The 27,029-nt window shown below is 67.9% G+C and overlaps 2 protein-coding genes across 2 annotated transcripts; one reads left to right on the forward strand and one right to left on the reverse strand.

Moving 5' to 3' along the window:
• The first annotated feature begins 937 nt into the window (after positions 1–937).
• PDE1B (phosphodiesterase 1B) lies at positions 938–17,186 on the forward strand. Its single transcript, XM_082496462.1, has 15 exons — positions 938–1,187; positions 10,210–10,323; positions 11,107–11,292; positions 12,764–12,830; positions 13,930–14,046; positions 14,155–14,295; positions 14,777–14,877; positions 15,425–15,550; positions 15,640–15,741; positions 15,842–15,962; positions 16,048–16,129; positions 16,221–16,347; positions 16,479–16,615; positions 16,842–16,955; positions 17,047–17,186. The coding sequence occupies exons 1-14, from the start codon at positions 1,057–1,059 to the stop codon at positions 16,937–16,939; spliced, it is 1,650 nt and encodes a 549-aa protein (XP_082352588.1). The 5' UTR covers positions 938–1,056; the 3' UTR covers positions 16,940–16,955; positions 17,047–17,186.
• Positions 17,187–20,311: 3,125 nt separating this feature from the next.
• On the reverse strand, positions 20,312–24,915 carry PPP1R1A (protein phosphatase 1 regulatory inhibitor subunit 1A; the record flags this gene model as incomplete). The annotated part of the gene is made up of 7 exons (XM_082496478.1): positions 20,312–20,515; positions 22,055–22,149; positions 22,238–22,450; positions 22,758–22,821; positions 22,949–22,986; positions 24,025–24,085; positions 24,901–24,915. 6 exons carry the CDS (start codon positions 24,913–24,915, stop codon positions 22,055–22,057), a joined length of 486 nt encoding a protein of 161 aa, XP_082352604.1. The 3' UTR covers positions 20,312–20,515.
• Positions 24,916–27,029: the final 2,114 nt, after the last annotated feature.

The raw sequence follows: 27,029 nt of genomic DNA on the forward strand, positions 1-27,029 counted from the left end.
GGTCCTGGGGTACCCCCCATAGATGCCCTGGGGGGACCTTCCTCTCTCATAGCCCTTATGGGGGTCCTGGACACCCGCCTCCCCATAGGGGGGTCCCGGGGCACCTGCTCCACCCCACATCTCCCCGTGGGGGTCCCCCCCCCCCCCCCGAAGCAGCCGGGACTGAGCGGGGCGGCGGGGCTGGGCGGACCCCCGTTCCCGGCCCCCGCCCCCGGCTCCCCCCGCCCCTCCCCGCCCTCCCGCCGGTGCCGGCTCGGGGAAAGTTGCGGCGAGCCCCGGTCGGCGGAGACAGAGCCGGCGGTAGCGGCAGCACCGGAGCGCGGCGGTACCGGTATCACCGGAGCACAGCAGTACCGGCGGCACCCGGCAGTACCGACAGCACCGGCGCTTCCCGGCCGAGCATCCCCGGGTAGGACCGCGCAGCATCCCCCGGTTCCCCCCCACCCCGCCCCCGCTGCACGCCGGTGCTCCCCATCCCGGTCCTCCCTTCGCCGCTTCTCCCCGTTCCCGGTGCTCCCCGTTCCCGTTTTTCCCCCATCCCCGGTGCTCCCCCGTCCCCGCTTCTCCCCCGTCCCCGGTGCTCCCCGTTCCCGGTGCCCCCCATCCCCGCTTCTCCCCCGTCCCCGGTGCTCCCCGTTCCCGGTGCCCCCCATCCCCGCTTCTCCCCCGTCCCCGGTGCTCCCCGTTCCCGGTGCCCCCCATCCCCGGTTCCCCCCCATCCCCGCTTCTCCCCCGTCGCCGGTGGCCCCCCCCATCCCTTATTCTCCCCCATCCCGCTGCTCCCACCCCCGGTACCACCCCCCTCCCCCCCCCCCCGAATCCCCGGTGCCCCCCATCCCGCTGCTCCCACCCCCGGTACCCGGGATGCCATCTTAGCTCCGCCGCCCGGGCCGGTGCTGCCTGCGCAGCCGCCGGGTACCCACCGGGAGGGGAGGAGGGGAACGAAGCGGCCACCGGGGGTGCGGGGCGGGACCGGGGGCTGCTCGGCCGCGGTCCTGCGGGCCCCGGGCCGTTCGGCGGGGCTGAGGACGAGTGACCGCCGCCGCCGCAGGGGCCATGGAGCCGCCGCGGAGCCTCCCGGGGCTGGAGCCCGAGCGCGAAGCGCTGGACCCCGCCGGCGGCTGCCCGTCCCCGCTGGAGATCAAGTCCACCCCCAGCAAGAAGATCTGGGTCAAGCTCCGGGCGCTGTGAGTGACCCCTTACCCCCCCCCCAAACCGGGACATCCCCCCCCCCAAACCGGGACATCCCCCCCCAAACCGGGACACCCCCCCTCCTCCTCAAACCGGGACCCTCACCCCCCAAACTGGGACCTCCCCTCCTCAACCTGGACCCCCCACCCCCAAACCTGTACCCCCCCCCCTCAAAACCGGGACCCCCTCCCTCAAACGGGGACCCTCACCCCCAAACTGGGACCTCCCCTCCCCAAACTGGATGTCCCCCTCAAACCGCCCCCCCCCTCCCCGCTCCTCAAACTGGGACCCTCACCCCCAAACTGGGACCTCCCCTCCTCAAACTGCCCCCCCCCCCCATCCCCAAACTGGGATGCCCACCCCCAAACCTGTACCACCCCCCCCTCAAAACCGGGACCCCCTCCCTCAAAAGGGGACCCACACCCCCAAACTGAGACCTCCTCTCCCCAAACTGGACTCCCCCCTCAAACCAGCATCCCCACATCCTCAAATTGGGACTTCTCCTCCCCAAACTGGGACCCCTCCGGTCCCCAAACTGGATGCCTCTCCTTCAAACCTGTATGCCCCCATCCCCAAATCGGGACGTGTCCCCCCCCCAAATCGGGACCCCCTCTCCCCAAACCGAGATACCACCCCCCAAACTGGGACATCCCCTGTCAAACTGGGAGGCCCCTGCCAACCGGGACACCGGGACCGCCCCCTAGAAACCAGTACTCCCACCCCCAAACTGGCACTCTCCCCCCCCTAACCTGTAAACCCCCCCCCCCCAAACTGGGAACCCCCAAACCAGGACCCCTGAGCCCACCTGAACATCACACCCCACTGAACCCCTGCGGACCCCCCCTTTGGGTACCCCCCCATTCTCGAAGAGTCACCCAGTGCCCCCCACTATGTGCCCCCCCCCCCCAATCCAGGCAGGACCCCGTGGGACGACCATCAGTTGCCCCCGGGACCCCCCGGCTGCCCCCATCCCATCCATGTGCTGCTCCCCCCCCCTCCACGTAGGAACCCCCCCAGTCACCTTTGGGACCCCCCTGCACCCATTGCACCCGGGGGGGGGGGGGGGGGCACTTGGGACCCCCTCGGGCTGGGGGCACCCATAAGCCAGGAGCAGTTCTGGGGGTGCTGGGTGGGGGTCCCCCAGTGCAGCCCCCAACACCCCTCACCCCGGGTGGCACTGTGGGGCGGGCAGGGGGCTGGGGTGCCCCCAACTTGGGGGGGGGGAGGGGGGGGGACAGAGCGGGTGCCAGCCGGCCCCGGGGAGGGGTGACACCCCCTGAAACCCCGGGGTGCCCCCCTGTCCCCGCCAGGGGGGCTCTCGGTGGCCCCGGGGGTGCCACCCCCCTCGCCCGGTGTGCAGTCGTGCTCACGCGTGGGCTCACGTGTGCACGTGCCCCCTCGCGAACCTGCGGCACGTGCGCCCGTGCGGGTCCTCGTGCGGCGGGCGCAGGCGTGGGCGTGCAAGGGGCGCGTGCGGCCACGTGCACACGCGTGCGCAGGGCCGACCCGCACGTGGCGGCCGGCGAAGGCGCGCTTGTGCACGGGAGGAACGTGCACGGTGCTGGCGTGACCTGGGGGGGAGGGGGGGGGAACGATGACACGGGCAGAAGGATGGGAGCAGGTTGCCCGTGTTGCACGCTCGCCGGCGAGCCACAGCTGCCGAGCGTGTTTCACACGAGGCAGGGCGTGAAACATCAGCGTGCGTGCAAGAGTTTGCAGGGTGTGCGTGCAAGAGTCCGCAGGGTGTGTGTGTGCGAACCTGAGCGTGCAACCAGCTGCACGTGCGAAGCCGAGTGTGCAACAGGCTGAGTGCATTGCTGTGAGCGTGCAAGCATCCGGTGGGAGCGTGCACACGCGTGTGCCGCGGTGCGCGTGAGCGCGCCTGTGTGCGCGCGGGAGCAGGGGTGCCGCTGCGGGCGAGCGTGCACGGAGCGCACCTGAGCGTGCGCTGGCGAGTGTGTGCACACGCAGGTGTGCGAGCGCGTGGGCCGCGCCGTGCTCTCTCCCCCGCCTCCCCCTCCCCAAAATCGCTGCGGGGGTGTGCGGGGGACTGGGGGGCTCTGCCTGCCCCCCCCCCCCCCCCCCAGGTCCCCCCCCCTTCCTCCCTGCCAGCACCCAGGGGACAGCGGGGACCCCCACCTGGGGATGGTCCCCAACTCCCCGTCGGGGTGATCGGGGGGTGCAGGATGCCGCCCCCCTCCCCGGGGCGTTGGGGATGGGTGGCACGTCCCCAGGGTGGGGGTCAGCCAGGATGGGGGGGCTGGAGGTGGAGGGGACGGGTCACCCGTGGGTGCACGTGGAGCTGCGGCGTCAGTGCCGGGGGGGGGTCCCCAGCGCTGGCTGCACCCCGAGGCCAACCCTGCACCCCTCCCTCGGCACTGGGTGGCCCTGGGGACACTAGTGCCACCCTGGGGGGGGTGTCTGTGGTCCTGCAGGCACCGTTGTCCCCGTGGCAGACCTAGGACACGGCAGGGGGTGGCACAGGGGGGGGCTGGCAGCGGCGGGGGGGCGTGGGTGGTGACAGGCAGCCCGTGGGGACCGTGGGCGCTGGTGGCACCCGCCTGGCAGTGTGACGCAGCCCCGACCCCTGCTCCCGCTGCTGGGGACAGGCGGTGGCCGTCCCTCGTCCCCGGGTCTCAGCGTTGTCCGCGATGGACAATGTGATGTGTGTGTGTGGGGGGGGGGTCACCTGTGGCTGTGCCACCCGAGGGGTGGGTGTCCCCAAGGGTGGGTGTCCCCGAGGATGGGTGTCCCCAGGGGTGGGTGGCCGGGCACGGGAAGGTGACGGCCACCTTGCCCAAGGTCACATTGCCCCGCAGCCTGCCGGGCGCGGGAGCTTCGCGCTGGCTTCGAACGTGACGTCTGGCTGTCATCCCCCCCCCCCCCGCCCCCCCCCCTTCCCCCGGTCCCCCTCCCTCACTCGATGACGGTTGTCACCGTCACCTTGGCCGGGGGGCCGCGGTGGCACCCACCGAGCCGAGGTGTGAGTGTGCAACAGCTGTGCGTGCGCCCTTGCACGCTCCCGCACGCGTGTGCTTGCGCTCGCACACACTCACGTGTGCAGGTGTGTGGGTGGGCTCGCACACGCAGTTACACGCTTGCCCGCCCCCATGCGGGGGGGTCCCCAGCGCCCACCCCTGCGCACACGCGTGTGCACAGGTCGCCACAGGCTGGGGGGACACTAACGAGGTTTGGGAGGTCGTTAGGTGCTGGGAGGGGTTGGGGGCAGCACGGGGACACAGAAGGGGACCCTGTGGGGGACGTGGGGACGCTTTCGGTGTGCCAAGCCAGCTGCCGTGCAGGTCTCCCAGCGCGGGGCGGTGGCCGCTAATTAAAACAAATTGCAATTAGCGGCCGGCAGGAAATCCTGTGGGAGCCGGGATGGATGCGGGTGCTCGCCAGCCCTCCCCCGCTGCCAGCGCCCCGTGTCCCCCCGGCCATGGGGACCCACTGGCTTTGTCACTGAGCCGTGGGGGACTCAGCTTCATGCCCGAGCTGTGGCCACCCAGTGGCTTCGTTCCCCGCCGGAGTGGTGGCAGGTCACCTTGTCCCCTCGCTGTGACCAGGGACACTGTCCCCACGCGGTCCCACGGCCCTGCTGGCCCCGGAATTCCCAGAACTGGAGGTCACGGCACTGTCCCCTCCTGGGGACTGTCCCCTGGGTTGGGGACGAGTGCCGCCATCTCCGGGTCACTGCCGGTCGCGTCCTTCCCGCGGGGTTTGGAGCTGCCAGTGGCTGTCCCCAGCGCCGGGGGACAGGGGACACAGCTGGTGACCCGTGGGTTTTGGGGCCGGTCCCCGAGGAGCCAACGTGGTGGGGACCCTGTGGCCCGGTTGGGACTGTCCCCATGACCCCTTGTCCCCTCTGCCCCGAGCTGTCCCTCACGCCATGCCTCAGTTTCCCCGTGGGACAGGGTGGTTGGGGGCTGGCTGGCAGGGACATGCCATGTGTCACCCGTGTGGCCTTGCACGAGCGTGTGTGTGACCTCACACGAGCATCACAGGTCCGTGGGGTCGCACCCGCCCTGGTGGGTCCCTCGTGCCCGCTGCCAGCTCTCGTTAGCGCTAACGAAGCGCAGGGCTGCTGGAAGCCGGCGCCGCGTCATTCCCCTCCTCCCCCGGGGTGTTCGCTCGGGGCTGTGACAGGGGTGACGTCCCCACCGTGGGGACACGGTGCCTGGGACACCGCGTGCTGCCGCGTGGGTCGGATCAGGGCCGGCCATGGAGCGGGGTGGGCTGTGCCCCGTGTCCGTGTGTCCGTGTCCCACAGGGCTGTCACCGCGTGATGTCCCCCTCCCCACGGCCGGGTTTCAGGGTCACCCTGAGGTGTCCCCGCGCCATGGGACGGGCTGGCAGCGTCACGGGAAAGCGCTGGCAGTGGGGACAGGCGCCACCGGCCTCGGGGACTGTGTGCCCAGGTGGTGGGGACCCAGTGGGTGCTGGGTGGGCAGTGATGGTGACCAGTGAGTACTCATGGGGACCCGGTGGGTGCTGATGGCAGTGATGTGGACGCAGTGGGTGCTGTGTGGGGACTCGTTGGGTGCTGGTGGCAGTGATGGGGACACCAGCTGGGTGCCAGGTGGGTGGTGATGGGGACCAGTGGGTACCGATGAGGACCTGTTGGGTGCTGATGGCAGTGGTGGGGACCAGTGGGTACTGATGGGGACTCGTTGGGTGCTGGTGGCAGTGATGGGGACCCAGTGGGTGCCAGGTGGGTGGTGATGGGGACCAGTGGGTACCGATGAGGACCTGTTGGGTGCTGATGGCAGTGGTGGGGACCAGTGGGTACTGATGGGGACTCATTGGGTGCTGGTGGCAGTGGTGGGGACCCAGTGGGTGCCAGGTGGGTGGTGATGGGGACCAGTGGGTACTGATGAGGACCTGTTGGGTGCTGATGGCAGCGGTGGGGACCAGTAGGTACCCATGGGAACCTGGCGGGTGCCAAGTGGGCAGTGATGGGGACCAGTGGGTATTGGTGGGGACATGTTGGATGCTGGTGGCGGTGATGGGGACCCGCTGGGTGCCAGGTTGGGCAGTGATGGGGACCACTGGGGACCTGTTGGGTGCCACTGGTGGTGACAGCGATGCCTCTGGGAGGGGACAGGGTGGCCAGAGGGCTGAGTCAGACCAGGGCAGGGACCAGTGTCCCACCAGGGACTGGCATCTACCCTGTCCCCCCCCCTCCTTCCCGCCTCATCCCGGCCCGGGGGGGGGCTGGTGGAGCGCCGGGGGGGCCGTGCCGGCCCGTGGCAGCCGGTGTGCGAGCAAGGCGGCTGCAGCGGGAGACATAGCTGCGGGGGCGGCGCTTCCCCAGGCGGCCAGATGGGATTCCCCCCCCCCCCTCCTCATCACCGCCTCCGCGCGTCCCCCCCACGACAGACACACGGACACACAGACAGATGGCCGGGGGCCGGCTGGCTGCGAGCACACGTGTGTTCAGGCGTGTTGTCAGACAGGGAGGGCTTGCCCGGCGTGGGGGCTGGGGTGAGAGCGTACCTCCGTGCGCACGTGTGTGCACGCGTGTGCATTGGTGTAAAGGTGTCCATGCGTGTGCAGGCGTGTGTGTGTGTGCATGTGCAGGCGTGTGTGTGTGTGCGCTGTGGTGCATACGTGCATCCCGGTGCTGCATGTGCATATATGCTCTTGTGCACACCATACGTGCGTGTGAGTGGTGCACGCGTTTGCACGCACATGTGTGTTGTTGGGAGTGTGTGTGTGTGTCCATACCTGCGTGCCGGTGTGTACACGCCTCGTGTATTCAGGCATGTGTGCACACGCTTCGTGCGTGCATTCAGGCATGTACCTGTGCGTGCACACGTGTGTGCACACTTGCTGTGTGCGCAGATCTGAGTGCTGTCCCCACCAGGGCTTGTCACCCTGCCACCCCGTGTCCTGCTCTGCCGTGTCCCCATGTCCCCGTGTCGGTGTCACTCTGGGTGCAGGGTACTGGGTGCAGGATGAGCTCTGGACACTGGGTGCTGGGTGCGGGATGTGTTATGGGGGCAGAATGAGCGCTGGGTGCTGGGATGCTGGGTACCGAGTGCAGGATGCACTCTGGGTGCAGGGTTCTGGATGCAGGATGCGCTCTGGACACAGGGTGCAGGGTGCATGATGTGTTATGGATGCAGGGTGCTGGGTGCAGGATGCATTGTGAGTGCTGGGTACCGGGTGCAGGATGCATCGTGGGCTCGGGGTAGCGGGTGCAGGATGAGCTCTGGGTGCAGGATGAGCTCTGGGTGCTGGGTGCGGCATAGAGTCTGGGTGCAGGGTGCTGGTAGGAGGTGCAGGATGCACTCTGGACACTGAGTACCGGGTGCAGGATGCGTTGTGAGTGCAGGATGAGCTCTGGGTGCAGGGTGCTGGGTACTGGGTGCAGGATGCGTTCTGGACACAGGGTGCATGATGCTGGGTCCTGGGTGCAGGATGCGCTCTGGATGAAGGGTGCTGGGTGCAGGATGAGCTCTGGACACAAGGTGCAGGGTACTGGGTGCAGGGAGCGTTATGGGGGCAGAATGAGCGCTGGGTGCTGGGATGCTGGGTACCGAGTGCAGGATGCACTCTGGGTGCAGGGTTCTGGGTGCAGGATGTGCTCTGGACACAGGGTGCAGGGTGCATGATGAGCTCTCTGAGCAGGGTGCTGAGTACCGGGTGCAGGATGCGCTCTGGACACAGGGCACAGGGTGCAGGATGTGTTATGGATGCAGGGTGCTGGGTGCAGGATGCATTATGGGTGCTGGGTACCGGGTGCAGGATGCATCGTGGGCTCGGGGTAGCGGGTGCAGGATGAGCTCTGGGTGCAGGGTGCTGGGTACCGGGTGCCGGATGCGTTCTGGACACAGGGTGCATGATGCTGGGTCCTGGGTGCAGGATGCGCTCTGGATGAAGGGTACTGGGTGCAGGATGCACTCTGGGTGCTGGGTGCAGGATGTGTGATGGATGCAGGGTGCTGGGTACCGGGTGCAGGATGGATTCTGGGCTCAGGGTAGTGGGTGCAGGATGGGCTCTGGGTGCAGGGTGCTGTGTACCGGGTGCCGGATGCGTTCTGGACACAGGGTGCATGATGCTGGGTCCTGGGTGCAGGATGTGTTATGGATGCAGGGTGCCGGGTGCAGGATGCATTGTGGGCTCGGGGTAGCGGGTGCAGGATGAGCTCTGGGTGCTGGGTGCGGCATAGAGTCTGGGTGCAGGGTGCTGGTAGGAGGTGCAGGATGCACTCTGGACACTGAGTACCGGGTGCAGGATGCGTTGTGAGTGCAGGATGAGCTCTGGGTGCAGGGTGCTGGGTACTGGGTGCAGGATGCGTTCTGGACACAGGGTGCATGATGCTGGGTCCTGGGTGCAGGATGCGCTCTGGATGAAGGGTACTGGGTGCAGGATGCGCTCTGGGTGCTGGGTGCAGGATGTGTGATGGATGCAGGGTGCTGGGTACCGGGTGCAGGATGGATTCTGGGCTCAGGGTAGTGGGTGCAGGATGAGCTCTGGGTGCAGGGTGCTGGGTACCGGGTGCCGGATGCGTTCTGGACACAGGGTGCATGATGCTGTGTCCTGGGTGCAGGATGCGCTCTGGATGCTGGGTACCGGGTGCAGGATGCATTGTGGGCTCGGGGTAGCGGGTGCAGGATGAGCTCTGGGTGCTGGGTGCAGCATAGAGTCTGGGTGCAGGGTGCTGGTAGGAGGTGCAGGATGCACTCTGGACACTGAGTACCGGGTGCAGGATGCGTTGTGGGTGCAGGATGAGCTCTGGGTGCACGTTGCTGGGTACCGGGTGCAGGATGAGCTCTGGGTGCAGGGTGCATGATGCTGGGTCCTGGGTGCAGGATGCGCTCTGGATGAAGGGTACTGGGTGCAGGATGCGCTCTGGGTGCTGGGTGCAGGATGTGTGATGGATGCAGGGTGCTGGGTACCGGGTGCAGGATGGATTCTGGGCTCAGGGTAGTGGGTGCAGGATGAGCTCTGGGTGCAGGGTGCTGGGTACCGGGTGCAGGATGAGCTCTGGACACTGGGTAGCGGGTGCTGAGTATGGGATGCACTCCGGGTGTAGGGTGCTGGGTGCAGGATGAGCTCTGGGTGCAGGGTGCTGGGCACCGGGTGCAGGATGTGCTCCTGGGGACACACCTCCATGGGACACACGCAACACACGTGTATACGCAGGTGCTGCCCACGCGTGGCAGGGCGTGTGCGTGGGCGCTTCCATCTGGGGGGCAGCTGGAGACCCCCTCGGTCACCTCTGGTCCCCGGGGACCCCCGTGGTTGTGACCCCCTCGGTCACCTCCGGTCCCCAGGGACCCCCACGGCTGTGACCCCCACGGTCACCTCTGGTCCTGGGGGACCACTGTGGCTGTGACCCCCACGGTCACTTCTGGTCCCTGGGGACCCCCACAGTTGTGGCCCCCACGGTCACCTCCGGTCTCGGGGGACCCCCACAGTTGTGACCCCCATGGTCACCTCCAGTCCCCGGGGACCCCCGTGGCTGTGGCCCCCATGGTCACCTCCGGTCCTGGGGGACCCCTGCGGCTGTGACCCCCACAGTCACTTCTGGTCCCTGGGGACCCCCGCGGCTGTGGCCCCCACGGTCACTTCTGGTCCTGGAGGAACCCCACGGCTGTGGCCCCCACGGTCACCTCTGGTCCTGGGGGACCCCTGCGGCTGTGACCCCCACGGTCACTTCTGGTCCCAGGGGACCCCCACAGTTGTGACCCCTACGGTCACCGGCGGTCCCCGGGGACCCCCGCGACTGTGACCCCCATGGTCACCTCCAGTCCTGGGGGACCCCCGTGGCTGTGGCCCCCACGGTCACCTCTGGTCCTGGAGGAACCCCACGGCTGTGGCCCCCACGGTCACCTCTGGTCCTGGGGGACCCCCGCGGCTGTGGCCCCCACGGTCACCTCTGGTCCTGGGGGACCCCCGCGGCTGTGGCCCCCACGGTCACCTCTGGTCCTGGGGGACCCCCGCGGCTGTGACCCCCACGGTCACCTCCGGTGCCGGGGGGCGGGTGACGGGCTGCCCGGTTGCCCGCAGGCTGCGCTACATGGTGAAGCAGTTGGAGTCGGGCGAGGTGAACGTGGAGGAGCTGAAGAGGAACCTGGAGTACGCCGCCTCGCTGCTGGAGGCCGTCTACATCGACGAGACGAGGTGTGGGGCAGGAGCCGGGGGGTGGGCAGGTGGGGGATATATAGGGGGTGATGCCCACCCTTGATGTCGACTGTCCGTCCCTCCATCCCTCCCTCCGTCCATCTGTCCGTCCGTCCCTCCCTCCGTCCAACCCTCCATCTCTGTCCGTCCGTCCCTCCCTCTGTCCAACCCTCCATCTCTGTCCCTCCATCCCTCCGTCCGTCCCTTCCTCCGTCCATCCCTCCGTCCATCCATCCCTCCCTCCATCCCTCCATCCATCCATCCCTCCCTCCATCCCTCCCTCCATCCATCCAACCCTCCAACCCTCCCTCTGTCCGTCCCTCCGTCTGTCTGTCCCTCCCTCCCTCCCTCCGTCCATCCATCCATCCATCCATCCCTCTCTCCCTCCATCCATCCATCCATCCAACCCTCCCTCCCTCCGTCCATCCCTCCGTCCATCCCTCCATCCCTCCCTCCCTCACTCTGTCCATCCGTCCAACCCTCCCTCCCTCCATCCATCCTTTCCTCCGTCCATCTGTCCATCCATCCCTCCCTCCGTCCCTCCCTCCGTCCAACCCTCCCTCTCTCCATCCGTCCATCCCTCCAACCCTCCATCTCTGTCCGTCTGTCCGTCCCTCCCTCCCTCCCTCCATCCATCCCTCCCTCCCTCCATCCATCCAACCCTCCAACCCTCCCTCCATCCCTCCGTCCCTCCCTTCATCCCTCCCTCCATCCGTCCATCCCTCCCTCCATCCGTCCATCCCTCCCTCCGTCCGTCCATCCCGCCCCGTTGCCGTCCTGCAGGCAGATGCTGGACACGGAGGATGAGCTGCGGGAGATGGGCTCGGATGCGGCCGTGCCCTCCGAGGTGCGGGACTGGTTGGCGGCCACCTTCACGCAGCAGGCGCGAGCCAAGGGCCGGCGGGCGGAGGAGAAGCCCAAGTTCCGCAGCATCGTCCACGCCGTCCAGGCCGGCATCTTCGTGGAGAGGTGGGTGCTGGGGAGGGGGGAACACCCCCCACCCTGGGGGGGAGATGGGGGTCGGGGGGGGGGGGGACACGACATGGTTTGGATGGAGATGAGGGGTGCGAGAGTGCTCCTCGGCTGTCCCGTGGTGGGTCCCCGAGCACCCAGGGACGGTCCCCACACCCAGGTGGGTCCCCAGGCACCAAGGTGGGTCCCTGAGCACCCAGGGGCTGTCATCAGCACCCAGGCGGGGTCCCCAAGTACTTGGGATGTCCCCTGCACCCAGGTGGGTCCCCGAGCACCCAGGGGCTGTCATCAGCACCCAGGCGGGGTCCCCAAGTACTTGGGATGTCCCCTGCACCGAGGTGGGTCTCTGAGCACCCAGGGACAGTCCCCAACACCCAGGTGGGTCCCCAGGCACCAAGGTGGGTCCCTGAGCACCCAGGGGCTGTCATCAGCACCCAGGCGGGGTCCCCAAGTACTTGGGATGTCCCCTGCACCCAGGTGGGTCCCTGAGCACCCAGGGATGGACCTCAACACCCAGGTGGGTCCCCAGGCACCAAGGTGGGTCCCCGAGCACCCAGGGGCTGTCATCAGCACCCAGGCGGGGTCCCCAAGTACTTGGGATGTCCCCTGCACCGAGGTGGGTCCCTGAGCACCCAGGGGCTGTCATCAGCACCCAGGTGGGGTCTCCAAGTACTTGGGATGTCCCCTGCACCCAGGTGGGTCCCTGAGCACCCAGGGACAGTCCCCAACACCCAGGTGGGTCCCCAGGCACCAAGGTGGGTCCCCGAGCACCCAGGGGCTGTCATCAGCACCCAGGCGGGGTCCCCAAGTACTTGGGATGTCCCCTGCACCCAGGTGGGTCCCCGAGCACCCAGGGGCTGTCATCAGCACTCAGGGGCTGTCCCCAAGTAGTTGGGATGTCCCCTGCACCGAGGTGGGTCCCTGAGCACCCAGGGGCTGTCATCAGCACCCAGGTGGGGTCCCCAAGTACTTGGGATGTCCCCTGCACCCAGGTGGGTCCCTGAGCACCCAGGGACAGTCCCCAACACCCAGGTGGGTCCCCAGGCACCAAGGTGGGTCCCTGAGCACCCAGGGGCTGTCATCAGCACCCAGGCGGGGTCCCCAAGTACTTGGGATGTCCCCTGCACCCAGGTGGGTCCCCGAGCACCCAGGGGCTGTCATCAGCACCCAGGCGGGGTCCCCAAGTACTTGGGATGTCCCCTGCACCCAGGTGGGTCCCTGAGCACCCAGGGATGGTCCCTGCACCCAGGTGGGTCCCTGAGCACCAAGGTGGGTCCTCAAGCACCTGGACTCTCCTCATCAGCCAGGTTTGTCCCCAGCTGAGTCCCCGAGCACCCAGGTCTGTCTCCTGCCCCCAGGGTTTGTCCCCTGGCACCCAAGATCTGTCCCCCGAGCACCCAGGCGGGTCCCCCAGCACCCAGCTCTGTCCTCCAGCACCCACATCAGCCCTGACTCTCCCCCTTTGCAGGATGTTTCGCCGGACGTACACGGCCGTGGGGCCCAGCTACTCCACCTCCGTCCTCAACTGCCTGAAGGTACCGGGGCATGGGGGGGTGCAGGCACCCCAATCCCCCCCGGGGATGCTGCCCCACAGGCGCGCTGCCCTGGCCTGGCACTGCCTGGGCACGGCTGCCCCATCCGCACCCCTGGCTCCGTAGGATATTGCCCGGGAGAGGTGGCACCCAACACTGCTGGGCATGGCTGGGGCTTCACTGGGCATCACTGGGCTTCACTGGGCATGGCTGGGCATCACCTGAAATCGCTGGGTTTCAGTGGGCATGGCTCGGCATCCCTGGGCATGGCTCGGCATCCCTGGGCATTGCTGGGCTTCATTGGGCATCACTGGGCATTGCTGGGCATCGCTGGGTATTGTTGGGCATTGCTGGGCACTGCCTGGCATCATTGGGCATGGCTGGGCTTCACTGGGCACAGCTGGGCGTCTCTGGGCATGGCTGGGCTTCACTGGGCATTGCCTGGCATCGCCGGGCTTCAGTGGGCATGGCTTTGTATCACTGGACATCACTGGGCATTGCTGGGCATCACTGGGCACTGCCTGGCATCATTGGGCACGGCTGGGCTTCACTGGGCATCGCTGGGCACCACTGGGGGTTGCCTGGCGTCACTGGGCATTGCTGGGCATCACTGGGCATTGCTGGGCATCACTGGGCAGTGCTGGGCATCACTGGAGATTGTCTGGCATCACTGTGTGTCACTGGACATTACTGGGCATCACTGGGGGTTGCCTGGCACCACTGGGCGCCGCTGGGCATCACTGGAGATCGTCTGGCATCACTGGGCACGGCTGTGCTTCACTGGGCATGGCTGGGCACCACCTGAAATTGCTGGGCTTCAGTGGGTATAGCTCAGCATGACTGGGCATCACTGGGGACTGTCTGGCATTGTTGGGCATCAGTGGGCATCACTGGACATGGCTAGGCTTCACTGGACATCACTGGGCACTGCTGGGCACCACTGGGCAGTGCCTGGCATTGTTGGGCATGGCTGGGCTTCACCGGGTGTTGCTGGGCATCCCTGGGGATTGTCGGGCACTGCTGGTCTTCACTGGGCATTGCTGGGGGTTGCCGGGCACTGGGCTTGCCCTGGCGCTGGGGTAACACCCCCGTCTCCCCCCAGAGCCTCGACCTGTGGTGCTTCGACGTCTTCGCGCTGAACCGGGTGACGGAGGATCACGCCCTGAGGACCATCGTCTTCGAGCTCTTCACCCGACACAACCTCAACAGCCGCTTCAAGGTGCGCCCGTGCCCACCCGTGGGTGCCCCCGGGGCTGGGTGCCCGGGGTGCGCTGATGGCTTTGCACGCGTGGGTGCATCCACGAGCGCGTGTGTGCCGGTGCCGCAGATCCCCTCCGTCTTCCTGACGACGCTGCTGGACGCGCTGGAGGCCGGCTACGGGAAGTACCGGAATCCCTACCACAACCAGGTCCACGCCGCCGATGTCACCCAGACCGTCCATTGCTTCTTGCTTCGCACCGGCATGCTGGTATGGGGGGCGTGGGGGGGTCCCACGGGGGTCCCATGGGGGTCCCGGGCCGTGTGTGGGCCCTGGACCACTGCCTGGTGCAGGTCGCTCTGGCTGGTCCAGGTGATGCTTGTTGCCACGGCGACGGCGCCACCTAGCGACTGCGCTGTCGCCATGGCAACGTTGCCAGGCTGATGGGGTGGGGGACACAGGGGGTGACCCCCGGCTTGGGGGAGAGGGGTTGGGCACACGGGGGGTGACATCTGGGGCACGTGTGCGCCCCGTTGTCCCCGCGCGGCTGTCACACTTGTCACACGTGCACGCACGCGCTCGTGATGTCACACACGGGGCCGTGGCAGGCGTGCACGCGTGTGGTCACACACAGTAGTGCAAAAGCACACGCACAGAGGACCCCACACCCGTTTGGCCCCGTGGCCCTCACGGGGTGGCGCTGGAGCACCCGGTGCCCGTCCCTGTCCCCCTGACGCCCGCGTCCCCCCAGCACTACCTGACGGAGATCGAGGTCTTGGCCATCATCTTCGCTGCCGCCATCCACGACTACGAGCACACGGGCACCACCAACAGCTTCCACATCCAGACCAAGTGAGGGCGGGTGGCACGGCACGGCGCGGGTGGCACGGCACGGCGTGGCACGGCGCGGGTGGCATGGCACAGCACGGGCAGAGCAGGCAGAGCTGGGGACGTTTTATAGGGACATATGGGACCCTGTGGGACATGGAAAGGGCTGAGTGGCCCCCTAGGGACACCCAGTTACACCAGTACGGCTGGGATACAGGTGTGCTGGCACTCTGGGGACACCCAGTTACACCAGTACGGCTGGGATACAGGTGTGCTGGCACCTTGGGGACACCCAGGTGTAGCAATAGGGCTGGGGTATAGGTATGGTGGCACCTTGGGGACACCCAGGGCCACCGATATGGCTGGGATACAGATGTGCTGGCACCTTGGGGACACCCAGGGCCACCGATATGGCTGGGATACAGATGTGCTGGCACCTTGGGGACACCCAGGGCCACCGATACAGCCATGCTGGCATCCTGGGGACATCCCTCTCCCTTGAGGGGGGAGGGAGGGGGCACTCAGGCTGCCCCCCGCTGTGCCGGACCCCCACTGTCCCCTCCGTCCCCAGGTCGGACTGTGCCATCCTCTACAACGACCGCTCGGTGCTGGAGAACCACCACATCAGCGCCGTCTTCCGCATGATGCAGGATGACGAGATGAACATCTTCGTCAACCTCACCAAGGACGAGTTTGCGTAAGGTCCCCGTCCCCGTCCCCGGGGCTGTCCCCCACCGGGACGCGGGGCCCTGACACGGCGTTTCCCCCCCTCCCCCCGGGGCGCAGGGAGCTGCGGGCTCTGGTGATCGAGATGGTCCTGGCCACCGACATGTCCTGCCACTTCCAGCAGGTGAAGTCCATGAAGACGTCCCTGCAGCAGTTGGAGAGGTGAGTGCGGGTGCCCACCTCGGGGCGGCGGGGTGTCCCGGCGGCGGGGAGGGGGACACAGTTTTGGGGCCGAGCCTCAGCGCCGGGGTCCTTTCCCCAGGATCGATAAGTCCAAGGTGTTGTCGCTGCTGCTGCACGCAGCCGACATCAGCCACCCCACCAAGCAGTGGTCGGTGCACAGCCGCTGGACCAAAGCCCTGATGGAAGAGTTCTTCAGGCAGGTAGGATGCCCCCGTCCCCGGGGACGGGCGGTGGGACATGGGGACCACCCCTTGGGGACACGTCTCCTTTGCCTTGCCTTGCCAGGGGGACAAGGAAGCTGAGCTGGGGCTGCCCTTCTCGCCCCTCTGTGACCGCACCTCCACGCTGGTGGCCCAGTCCCAAATCGGTGAGTGGTGGTGGGTCCCCCGTCCCCACCCCGGTCCCTCCGTGGGCAGAGGGTGTCCCCATGGACGCCGTGTGCCTTCCTCTCACCTCAGGCTTCATCGACTTCATCGTGGAGCCCACCTTCTCGGTGCTGACCGATGTGGCCGAGAAGATGGTGCTGCCCCTCGCTGAGGACCGCACCAAAGCCAAGGGCAACCCAGCGGCCAGCCAGCAGGCCAGGTTGGCCGTGCCACCCTGCCTCAGTTTCCCCTCTGTGTGTGTGTGTGTGGGGGGGAATACCCACTTATTTTGGGACCTGGGAGGTGGCGGTGGTGGCTCTGCCCTGCTCCCAGCTGTCCCTGTCCCCGCAGCTCGCAGTGGCGGCAGCCGTCCCTGGATGAGCACCTGGAGCTGGGGGACATCAAAGCCGACCTGGCCGGCTTCCGCTCCACCTGGGCCAAGTACATCCAGGAGAACAAGCAGAAGTGGAAGGAGCGGGCGGCCAGCGGTAGGTGACGGCCACCCTGGCCACCGCAGAGGGGATGGGGACCATCCCGGGGATGCGCGGGGGCATGTCCGTGCTGAGCCTCCCTGGGTGGGGAGGTGGTCCAAGCACAGGGTTGGTGGCCCCCTGGACTGGTGGGGTGGGTGGCCACTGGAGGGGGATGAGCTGGAGGGGTCTCCAGCCCCCGTGGGTGGCAGGAGCGACCCCTCAGCCCCCCGTCCCGCCGCAGGCATCACCAACCAGGCGTCCATCGACGAGCTGTCACCCTGCGAGGAACAGCCGCCCGCAGCCCCCGGCCGGCACAAGCAGAACGGGGACGTGGAATAGCACCGGGAGGAGCGAGGTGGGGCGCAGGGGCACCCCCAGGGGACAAATTTGCCGAGGGAGGAAAGGATGGGTGACATCATCATGACTGTCTTCCACCCTGACAGCAGGTCCTCGTCCGGCCGAGTGATGCCGTCTCGCCCAAAGTCTTCGACGCCATCGAGTTCAGCACCATTTGCAGGGAAGGAGCCGCCCGGGGCCGCACAAGGATTCGTGCCAACCTCTGCGCCGGGAGCATCCCCGGGGCTGGTGCCCCCGGCAGCCCCCCAGCCCGGTCAGCTCCGGCTGCCTGTGCCAAACCGGCCACCGAGCCGCGTGGCCTCGAGCCACGGGTGACGGTGACGCCAACCCTCTCACTGCCACGCCAGCGGCTGCCCGGCCTCTCCCCCCTGCCGGGTTTTGTCCTTATGGCTTTTTAAAAAAGCTTCTTCTCGCCCCACCGGGGAGCCGGGTGCTTGGGGGGGGGGCTGGGGATGGTGACAGTGGCGCTGGGGACAGCAGGGGACCAAGAGACGGAGGAGCCGTGGTGCATATTCTGTCACCCCAAGGGCCACCGCAGTCCCCTCTGTGCCTGCCGGGTCTGTCTGGTGACACCGTGATGGGTGGCCCCAATGTCCCCCTGCACCGTCCCCATCCCGCCCCACGTACCCTGAGCCTCCCTGTCCCGGGATATGTGTCTCTGTGTCACCCTGGGCTGGGGACACGTCACTGTGGGCCCTGTCCCCAGGTCTACCGGCTTCTCCTTGGGGTCCTGCCCCACGTGGCGTGGGGGAGGCTGGGAGCTGCGGGAGGCAGCGATGGGGCGGCATGTGCGGGGCCGGAACGGCTGTGGGAGCTGGGGCAGGATCGGGCCCCGAAGCGGCAGTGCTGGTCCCTGGCTCCGGCATCCCCCAGCTCTGGGGTGCCTCCAGCACTTTCTGGCTCCGGTGTGCTTCCAGCATCGCTGGCTCCAGCATGCCCCCGGTATCCCCCCCCTCCTGCTTCCTCTGGCCCTGCTATGCCTCCAGCATCCTCCGGCATCCCGGTGTGCCTCAGAGCATCCTCCGGCATCCTGGTGTGCCTCCAGCATCCTCCGGCATCCCGGTGTGACTTGGAGCATCCTCCGGCATCCTGGTGTGCCTCCAGCATCCTCCAGCATCCCGGTGTGCCTCGAGCATCCTCCGGCATCCTGGTGTGCCTCCAAGCATCCTCCGGCATCCCGGTGTGACTTGGAGCATCCTCTGGCATCGTGGTGTACCTTGAGCATCCTCCGGCATCCCAGTGTGACTTGGAGCATCCTCCGGCATCCCAGTGTGCCTCAGAGCATCCTCCGGCATCCCAGTGTGACTGGAGCATCCTCTGGCATCGTGGTGTACCTTGAGCATCCTCTAGCATCCCAGTGTGCCTCGAGCATCCTCCGGCATCCCAGCTCTGGTGTGTCTGGAGCATCCTCCGGCATCCCCGTGTGCCTCAGAGCATCCTCCAGCATCCCAGTGTGACTTGGAGCATCCTCTGGCATCGTGGTGTACCTTGAGCATCTTCTGGCATCCGGGTTGCACTGTGCCTGGAGCATCCTCCGGCATCCCAGCGTGACTCGGAGCATCCTCCAGCATCCCGGTGTGCCTCAGAGCATTCTCCAGCATCCCAGCATGACTTGGAGCATCCTCCGGCATTGTGGTGTGCCTCGAGCATCCTCTGGCATCCCGGTGTGTCTTGAGCATCCTCTGGCATCCCAGCATGACTCGGAGCATCCTCCGGCATCCCGGTGTGCCTCAGAGCATCCTCCGGCATCCCGGTGTGTCTCGAGCATCCTCTGGCATCCCAGCATGACTCGGAGCATCCTCCGGCATCCCAGCTCTGGTGTGCCTCCAGCATCCTCTGGCATCGTGGTGTACCTTGAACATCTTCTGGCATCCAGGTTGCACTGTGCCTGGAGCATCTTCCGGCATCCCAGTGTGACTCGGAGCATCCTCCGGCATCCCGGTGTGACTCGGAGCATCCTCCGGCATCCCGGTGTGCCACAAGCATCCTCCGGTATCCCGGCTCTGGTGTGCCTCAGAGCATCCTCCGGCATCCCGGTGTGACTCGGAGCATCCTCCGGCATCCCGGTGTGCCTCGAGCATCCTCCGGCATCCCAGTGTGACTCGGAGCATCCTCCGGCATCCCGGTGTGCCTCGAGCATCCTCCGGCATCCCAGTGTGCCTCGAGCATCCTCCGGCATCCCGGTGTGCCACGAGCATCCTCTGGTATCCCGGCTCTGGTGTGCCTCAGAGCATCCTCCGGCATCCCAGCGTGACTCGGAGCATCCTCCGGCATCCCGCTGTGCCACGAGCATCCTCCGGCATCCCGGTTCCGGTGTGCCTCGAGCATCTTCCAGCTCCGGCATCCTTCCGCTCCGGCATCCCGGCTCCGGCTGCCCTGCCCCGCCGTGTCCATCGCCCGGCCGCCGAGGCACGGCCTCTCTGTGTTTGTACTTTTCTACCCCGCGGTGTCGTGTGTGTGTCCCCCCCCAGTCCCCGTCCCGTGTCCCGTCCCCCCCCCCCCCCCGCCCCGGTCACTGCTGGCAGAACTCCACCTCGCGCCCACCCACACACGCATGTGAAACGAAGCGCCGCCGCTAACGAGCAATTAATAAATTGTACGCCACCACCAGCCTGACTCTCCCACTCTCGTCCCGGGGACGCGGCTTGACCCCGGTGGGGGGAGGGGTGGGGGGGGTCAGGACGCCTGTGTCCCACCCGGGGGGACAGAGGGGGTGACACGGCTGGATCGGGGTGGGGGGGCTGAAGGGTGGAGGTGGGTGCTACCCCCCCCCTCCCCGGCACCCAAGGGTGCCCCCCCCCCCCCCCCGGGAAGGCAAGGAGGAGGCGGTGGGGAGAAGGGATCCCTTTAATGCAGCGGAGGGGGGGGGGGGTGTGTCCCCCCGCGCCCACCCAGGCGTGTGCACGCGTGTTCTGTGTGTACGCGCGTGGGCGTGCATGCAAATCACATGCAAAGTGCGTGGGTGTCCACCCCCCCCCCATCTGTGTGTGCACACGCGTGTGCGTGCAGGTGGGTGTGCAAACGCCCCCCCCCAAGGTGCATGCACGTGTGTGCCCCCCCCCCCGCCACCACGTGCGTGCGAGCGTGCACACCAACCCACGTGTGCGTTGCACACCCGCGTGGGCCGGGCGGTTCCCCGGGGGGGTGGTGACAGCGGGGTGGCCCTGGGGACACCCCCAGGGGTGGCAGTGAGGGGGGGGTGGGGGGGTGGAGCTGCGCTCCAGGGGTGCTGCGTGGTGTCCCCAGTGTCACCCACCCTGGGGACACAAGGGGGGGGGGTGACAATGCGGGGGGGGGGGGGCAGCCCGGCTTGCCATTGTCCCCAGAGACTCCCCCCGGGTGTGTGTGTGTGGGGGGGGACACCTTCCCGCGGCAGTTAAAAATAATTAATAATAATAATAATAAAAAATAAATAAATGAGGGGAAAAAAAAAAAAATAATAAATCCTTCGGAAGCCCCAAAGCGGCCGTGAAAATCTTAGAAAAAGGGTCAGATAAAAAAAATAACGCGGCGCCTTCGGCCCGGCCGCGGTCTCGCTCCTCCCGCCGCCGCTGGCACCTGCGGGCAGGGGGGACCCGCGCTGGGGGACGGGGACACCGCGGGACGGGGACACCCCCCCCCCCCCGCCCCCCCCCCCCCCGGGACGGGGGGTGGTGGTGGCGGTGGTGGCGGTGTGCGGCTGCAGCCCCGTCCCCGGTGTCACCCTCGCCCCGAGCCGCTGTCCCCATCCCGGGTGTGGTGCCCCAGTATGGTGTCCCAGTACACCCCCACTGTCCCCGTGCCATCCCGGTGTCCCAGTACGGTGTCCCAGTGCCCCCTCCCAGTATCCCAGTGCTGGCCCAGTGCCGTCCCAGTGCCCCAGCACACATCACCCAGTGCCCCCGTACACCCCCACGTGCCCCAGTACAGTGTCCCAGTACACGCCCAGTATCCCAGTGCCATCCCAGTACCCCCCCACCCCCCAGTACAGTGTCCCAGTGCCCCCCAGTATCCCAGTGCTCCCCCCCAGTGCTCCAGCACCACTGCCCAGTGCCCCAGTACAGTGCCCCAGTGCCCCTCCAGTGCCCCCATACAGTGTACCAGTGCCCCCCCAGTGCCTCCATACACCCCCCAGTGCCCCAGTACAGTGTCTCAGTCCCCCCCCAGTGCCCCAGTACCCCCCTAGTTCCCCCAGTACAGTGTGCCAGTGCCCCCCCCAGTGCCCCCATACACCCCCCAGTGCCCCAGTACAGTGTCTCAGTCCCCCCCCAGTGCCCCAGTACCCTCCCAGTGCCGGAGTACAGTGTCCCAGTACCCTCCCAGTGTCCCAGTACAGTGTCCCAGTACCCCCCCAGTGCCCCCAGTACTGTGTCCCAGTGCCCCCCCAGTGCCCCCATACACCCCCCCAGTGCCCCCATACAGTGTCCCAGTCCCCCCCCAGTGCCCCAGTACCCCCCCAGTGCCCCAGTACCCCCCCAGTGCCCCAGTACAGTGTCTCAGTCCCCCTCCAGTGCCCCAGTACCACCCAGTGCCCCAGTACAGTGTCCCAGTGCCCCCCCCAGTGTCCCAGTACCCTCCCAGTGCCCCAGTACAGTGTCCCAGTACCCCCCCAGTGCCCCCAGTACTGTGTCCCAGTGCCCCCCCAGTGCCCCCATACACCCTCCCAGTGCCCCAGTACAGTGTCCCAGTACCCCCCCAGTGCCCCCAGTACTGTGTCCCAGTGCCCCCCCAGTGCCCCCATACACACCCCCAGTGCCCCAGTACAGTGTCCCAGTGCCCCCCCAGTGCCCCAGTACCCTCCCAGTGCCCCAGTAGTGTCTCAGTGCCCCCCCAGTGCCCCCATACAACCCCCCAGTGCCCCAGTACAGTGTCTCAGTACCCCCCCAGTGCCCCAGTACCCTCCCAGTGCCCCAGTACAGTGTCCCAGTACCCCCCCAGTGCCCCCAGTACTGTGTCCCAGTGCCCTCCCAGTGCCCCAGTACCCCCCCAGTGCCCCAGTACCCTCCCAGTGCCCCAGTACAGTGTCCCAGTGCCCTCCCAGTGCCCCAGTACAGTGTCCCAGTGCCCCCCCAGTGCCCCAGTACCCTCCCAGTGCCCCCCCAGTGCCCCAGCACATACCTACTGGCTGCTGGCAGCGCCTTTGCCAGCGCCGTCCTTCGGTGCTATATGGGTGCCCTCCTCGGCCAGCCTTCGCCGCCCCTCCCCGTGGGTCCCTGCGGGCGCCGTGGGGCGGGTGATGGGCTCAGCCACCCCCTCCCCTCCTCTATCCCCCCACCCCCCAAACCCTCCCGGCGTACTCACCCTCGCCGGGGCCGGGGCCGCCTTCGTGCGTGGCCAACGGGCAAGTGCCGCCGGGGCTGTGGCTGTGCTGGGTGTCACTGCGGTGGCAGTGGCCGGGGCCACGCTCCTGGGTGGCGGTGGCGGTGGCAGCTGCCTCCTCTTCTTCCTCCTCCTCCTCCTCCTCCTCGCCCCGCGCCTGCTTGCACAGGTGATGCTCCACCATCATCTGCAGCTCTGCTGGGCAGGGGGGGGACGGCGCTGGGGCAGGGGGGACGGATGCGGGGGGGGGGGGGACGACAGCGGTGACCGTCCCCACGCACCCGGTGACACCGGGGAGGTGCAGCCCGCTAAGTTTGGGGGTTTCCCAGAGCCTCCGGTGACACCGGCGGTACCCCCGCGCGCCCACGGCCGCCCTCCGGCCCCCGGGTTGGGCAGGACCGAGGGGTTCCGATGCCGGTGACATCCCACCCTGCGTGTCACCCGTGTCACCCGGGGGGCTGTCACACACATCCCCCCCCCCCCCCCCCCTTTTTCCAAATACCTTTCATGGTCGGTGTGGTGCGGGAAACCTTCTTCCTCTGTCGGGGTGACATGGCCAGACCCGACTGCCAGGGAAGGGGGGGGGGGGACACTTGTGTGAGTGGGGGGGCTGGGGGGCACCTGGGGGTACCCCGAGGCGCTGGGGACCCCCCCAACCCTCCCCCGCCCCCCCCCCATGGCGGCAGCACCTACCTTCAGTAGGGGGTTGGGCAGTCGGTCCTCGTCGATCTCTGAAGGGGGGGGTCAGCGTGGCGGAGTGGGGGGGGGGAGAAGGAGGCAGAGGTCAGCGGTGGGTGTGGGGCACTGGGCCCCATCCTGCACCCCCGACGTGAATCCGGCCCCACTGGGGCTCTGTGTCACCCACTGGTGCTCAGTGTGGCTGTGGGTGCCCCCCCTCAACCCCCCCCCCCCTGCACTCCCCCTCCTCAGCATCACCATCACCCCCCCTCCCCCCGTTGCCATGGGAACCAGCATCCCGTCCCCTGCCATGGCCCCACAGTGGGTGGCAGAGGAGGGGGGCTCAGCCCTGGCCCCACACTGGGGACAGTGGGGACAGGGACAGGCTGGCAGCCCCCAGGCCACATCCTGACCCCCCCCATCCCCCCCCCGGGGGTGACACTGAGCCCCACAGCGGTGGTTTATTGGCAGGCGGAGCTGCTGCCCTGAGCGGGTACAGGGTTTGGAGGTGGCACTTGGGGACAAAGTCTCCCCGCCACCAGGGTGTCCCCAACGCAGGGGACAGACGAAACCACCCAGCTGGGGGAGGGGACAGGGGGGCTGTGACACCACCGCCCACCGAGGTCAGACCCTTTCCCCAAAGGCCACACGCTGGGTTGGGCTGGTGGCCGAGGAGCTCTTAAATGTCACAACCGGTGTCCCCTGCCGCCCCGTGCCAAGAGAGGTGGCCCCATGCCGGCGTCCCCGGCGCGGTGTCACCGGCACCTGCTTCCCCTGGAGATGGATGGGCCGAGCAAGTCGCCGGGGTCGGATTTGGGAAACGCAGCGCTGGAGTGGAGCTGGGCTGGGGGGGGGGTGTGGGGACAGTCCCAACCGATGTGGGGACAGTCCCAGGCTGGGGGACGCGGGGCGCTGCTGCGCCAGTGTCCGGCCGCAACCGGTGCGATGTGGTCCTGAGCATCACCTATGGGGGTCCCCGAGCATCATGGGGGGTGGGGGGTGGGGGGGTGTGCGCCCCTGAGCACCCCATATGGGGGGTCCCTGGGTGGGCCGGAGCTGGGGGTGACAGGGTGACACCCGTGAGGACCCACCTGGGGACGACTGGTCGCTGCTCAGGACCAGGTTGGCAGGAGTCGGTCGGCGCCTCCGGATCTGGGGAGGACGGGAGAGAGTCAGGACCCCCGCGGCTGCACCCCGAACCCCATCACTGCCACCGGAGCCCCACCAGCACCGTGACACCCCCTCCGCCCCCCCGCCCCCGCCCCGATGTCCTTGTCCCCAGGGCGGTGGTGGCCCCGTGGGGACAGAGGATGCCGGCCGGGGCCCTGAGCCCAGCGGCTCCCGTGGCCGGACACACATGTCTTTTAAATCAACATCTCCCCGTCAGCCCTAATGACAGCCGGGAGCTAATTATACCCCACTCTCGGGAAGCGCTCGGGGACACCGGTGCGGTGACAGCGCCGGGACCCTGTCCTTCCTCCGTGGGCACAGTGTCCTTGCCCAAGGTCACCCGGAGCATCCCGAGCTGCTCCCGCCCCGTGTCCATCCGTGTGTGTCCCCCCCCCTTCAGTGCCTTCAAGGGGGGTTTGGTGGCCCTGTTGGAGGATTCGGTGGCCGTGGCGTGGTCGTCTGCGGTGGCAGCGGTGGCAGCGGTGACACCGCGCCCCGCGGGCGCTCCTTCGCCCCCTTTCCCCGCTGACCCACTAACTGAGTTGCTCCGAAAAAACGAATTTCCCAGCGAGGATTCCCTAATGAGGCGGGATGCCTAATGAGATGCTAATGAGGCGGGCGAGTGGAGGAAGCCCCCTCCCCACCTCCCCCGGCCCCCCTCCCTCCGCCCCCCCCCCCCCGGCGCATCTTCTCCGTGTCGGCCCCGTTGCCATAGAAACCCGCGATGTGGATTTTAAACGGAGATTAGAGGGAGTCGGGAATCGCCGGGAATCGCCCTCTCCACGCCAGGGACCCACCACCGAGCCCCCCATTCCGGGGTCGGGGTCCAACCCCCCCGCCCCCCCCCCCCCCCCAACACCCAGCAATGGGGCGGGGATGGGCTGGGGGGTTTGTGTGTGTCCCGTCCCCCCCCCCCCGGGGCCGGATCTGGCCCTGCAGCCCCCCAAGTGAGGGACCCCGAAGAAGCCAGAGCCCCCCCCCGGGGCTGCTCTGGTGCCTCCGAAGCCTCCCCCGGGTGTGGGGCAGGGCCGTGACCCCCCCCCCGGCACAGGGATGGGGTGGGGGGACACCGGTGTGTCACCCACTCGAGGTCACCCAGGTGGAGCCGAGCAGCCCGAGATGCTCTTCCCTTCCCACTCCGGAGCGGCTGGGGGACACGGGGGTCCGGGTGGCTCCCGCCCTGATGTCCTAGGGAGGGATGCTCCGGTCCTTCATCCCTCCCTCCATCTCTCCATCCCTCCCTCCATCTCCCTCCCTCCCCCCATCCCTCTCTCCTCCATCCCTCCCTCCTTCCATCCTTCTCTCCCTCCCTCCATCCTTCTCTCCCTCCCTCCATCCTTCCATCCCTCTCTCCATCCTTCCATCCCTCTCTCCATCCCTCTCTCCATCCCTCCATCCCTCCATCCCTCCATCCCTCCCTCCCTCCCCAGCTCAGCCGGGGCGCCGCGCTCTCCTGCCGCTGCTATTTTTAGATCAATCTCCACCATCGATTAAGAAGCGCCACGGCCGAGGGCGGCGGGAGCTCGGCCCACGGCAGCCTGCGGCGGGCACAGCACCGCTGGGGGGCTGCTCCTGCTCCCCCCCCCCCCGGGAGGGGGATTGGGGATGGGGAACGGGATCTGGGACCAGAATGGGGCTGGGGGTGAGAAAGGGATTGGGGATGGGAATGGGATGGGTCCAGCTCATCCCTCAGCACGATGGAGCAAACGCCCTCGGACTGTCCTCCCCGTCCGTGTGTCCGTCCCCCCCCCCCAAACCTTGGGGACACGGTGTGCTCAGGGTGGAGTTGGGGACCCGGACAAAGCCCTGGGCTGGGTCTGGCACCCATGGGTGGCACCCAGCGGGGTCCGGGCAGACGGATGCTTTTGGTGGAGACGGGAGTCCAGGAGCCACGGGACAGGTGGGGACACGGGGGGACCTGAGAAGGGACACGGGGGGACCTGAGAAGGTCCATGGAGACACGGACCTTTTGGAGGGTGGGGCTGGACAGGCTTGGGGACAACTCTGCCGGACATGGGGACAACCGTGCCACAGCCTGGCAGAAGGCTGGCACGGCCGAGGCCTCCGTCAGGGGAACCCACACCAGGTCTTCTCCCGCAGGGACACCCCAAAAAAGAGGAGCTGTAAATGCGGGGAGGGGACATCACCATCGTCACCTGCTTGCCACCGCACGGGGCTGGCTGTCGGGGCTGCGCCGCCGAAGGGGGGCCGAGAGGCGGCTGAATTCCCCCGGGGAGGGGAAACTGAGGCAGGGACGGGCAGGGGACTCCCCGGGGCAGGGTCACGCTCGAAGCCCCCCCCACCCCCCACCCCCCCCATAGCCCGGCTGTGACGGGAGGTGGGACGCAGTCACCCCTGCAGTCGAGGTGGGCGCCGGGGGTCCCGTGCCATCGCGTGTATGTGTGTGTGTGTGTGTGTGTGTGTGTGTGTGTGTGTCCCCGGCTCTCGCCCTCGCTCCTGGGGGGGGGGGGACACCCCGCGCTGCAAATGAGCCGTGCGACGGCCCCAGATGGTGCGTGGCCGTATTTAGCGACGGGGAGATGCTCGCCGGGGAGGTGGCCCGCGCTCGCCTCCGCGCCGCTGGCACGCAGGGGCTACTGCTCGGCCGGGAGCCACCGCCGAGCCGCCGGGGACCCCCAGCCTGCGGGGGGGGGTGGGAGACAGCTGGGGACCCCCAGATGGACCCCCCCCAAAAAAAAAACTCCTCAATCAGCATCCTTGAGCCCCCGCAGAGCTCCCCATGCCTGGCGGTGATGGGGATGGGGGGGGGGTGTACTGAGCCCCCCCCCCTTGACCCCTGGGAGGGGGGCGAGGGGGGCAGGGAGAGGGGTCAGGCTGCCCCGGGGTGTGTGTGTGTGTGTGTGTGTGTGTGTGTGTGTGTGTGTGTTTCCCTGTCACCTGCGGGCAGCTCTGCCGTGTCCCCCCC

This window comes from Vanellus vanellus (genome assembly GCF_965231255.1).
Source record: "Vanellus vanellus genome assembly, chromosome: 28".
Classification (NCBI taxonomy): domain Eukaryota; kingdom Metazoa; phylum Chordata; class Aves; order Charadriiformes; family Charadriidae; genus Vanellus; species Vanellus vanellus.

What these genes read in the sequence shown, in the direction of transcription:
- PDE1B (XM_082496462.1), top strand. Translation starts at nt 1,057, where the DNA reads ATGGAGCCGCCGCGGAGCCTCCCGGGGCTGGAGCCCGAGCGCGAAGCG. An exon ending in TGGAAGAGTTCTTCAGGCAG is followed by an intron (nt 15,963 to 16,047) that starts GTAGGATGCCCC and finishes TTGCCTTGCCAG; the next exon opens with GGGGACAAGGAAGCTGAGCT. An exon ending in GAAGGAGCGGGCGGCCAGCG is followed by an intron (nt 16,616 to 16,841) that starts GTAGGTGACGGC and finishes GTCCCGCCGCAG; the next exon opens with GCATCACCAACCAGGCGTCC.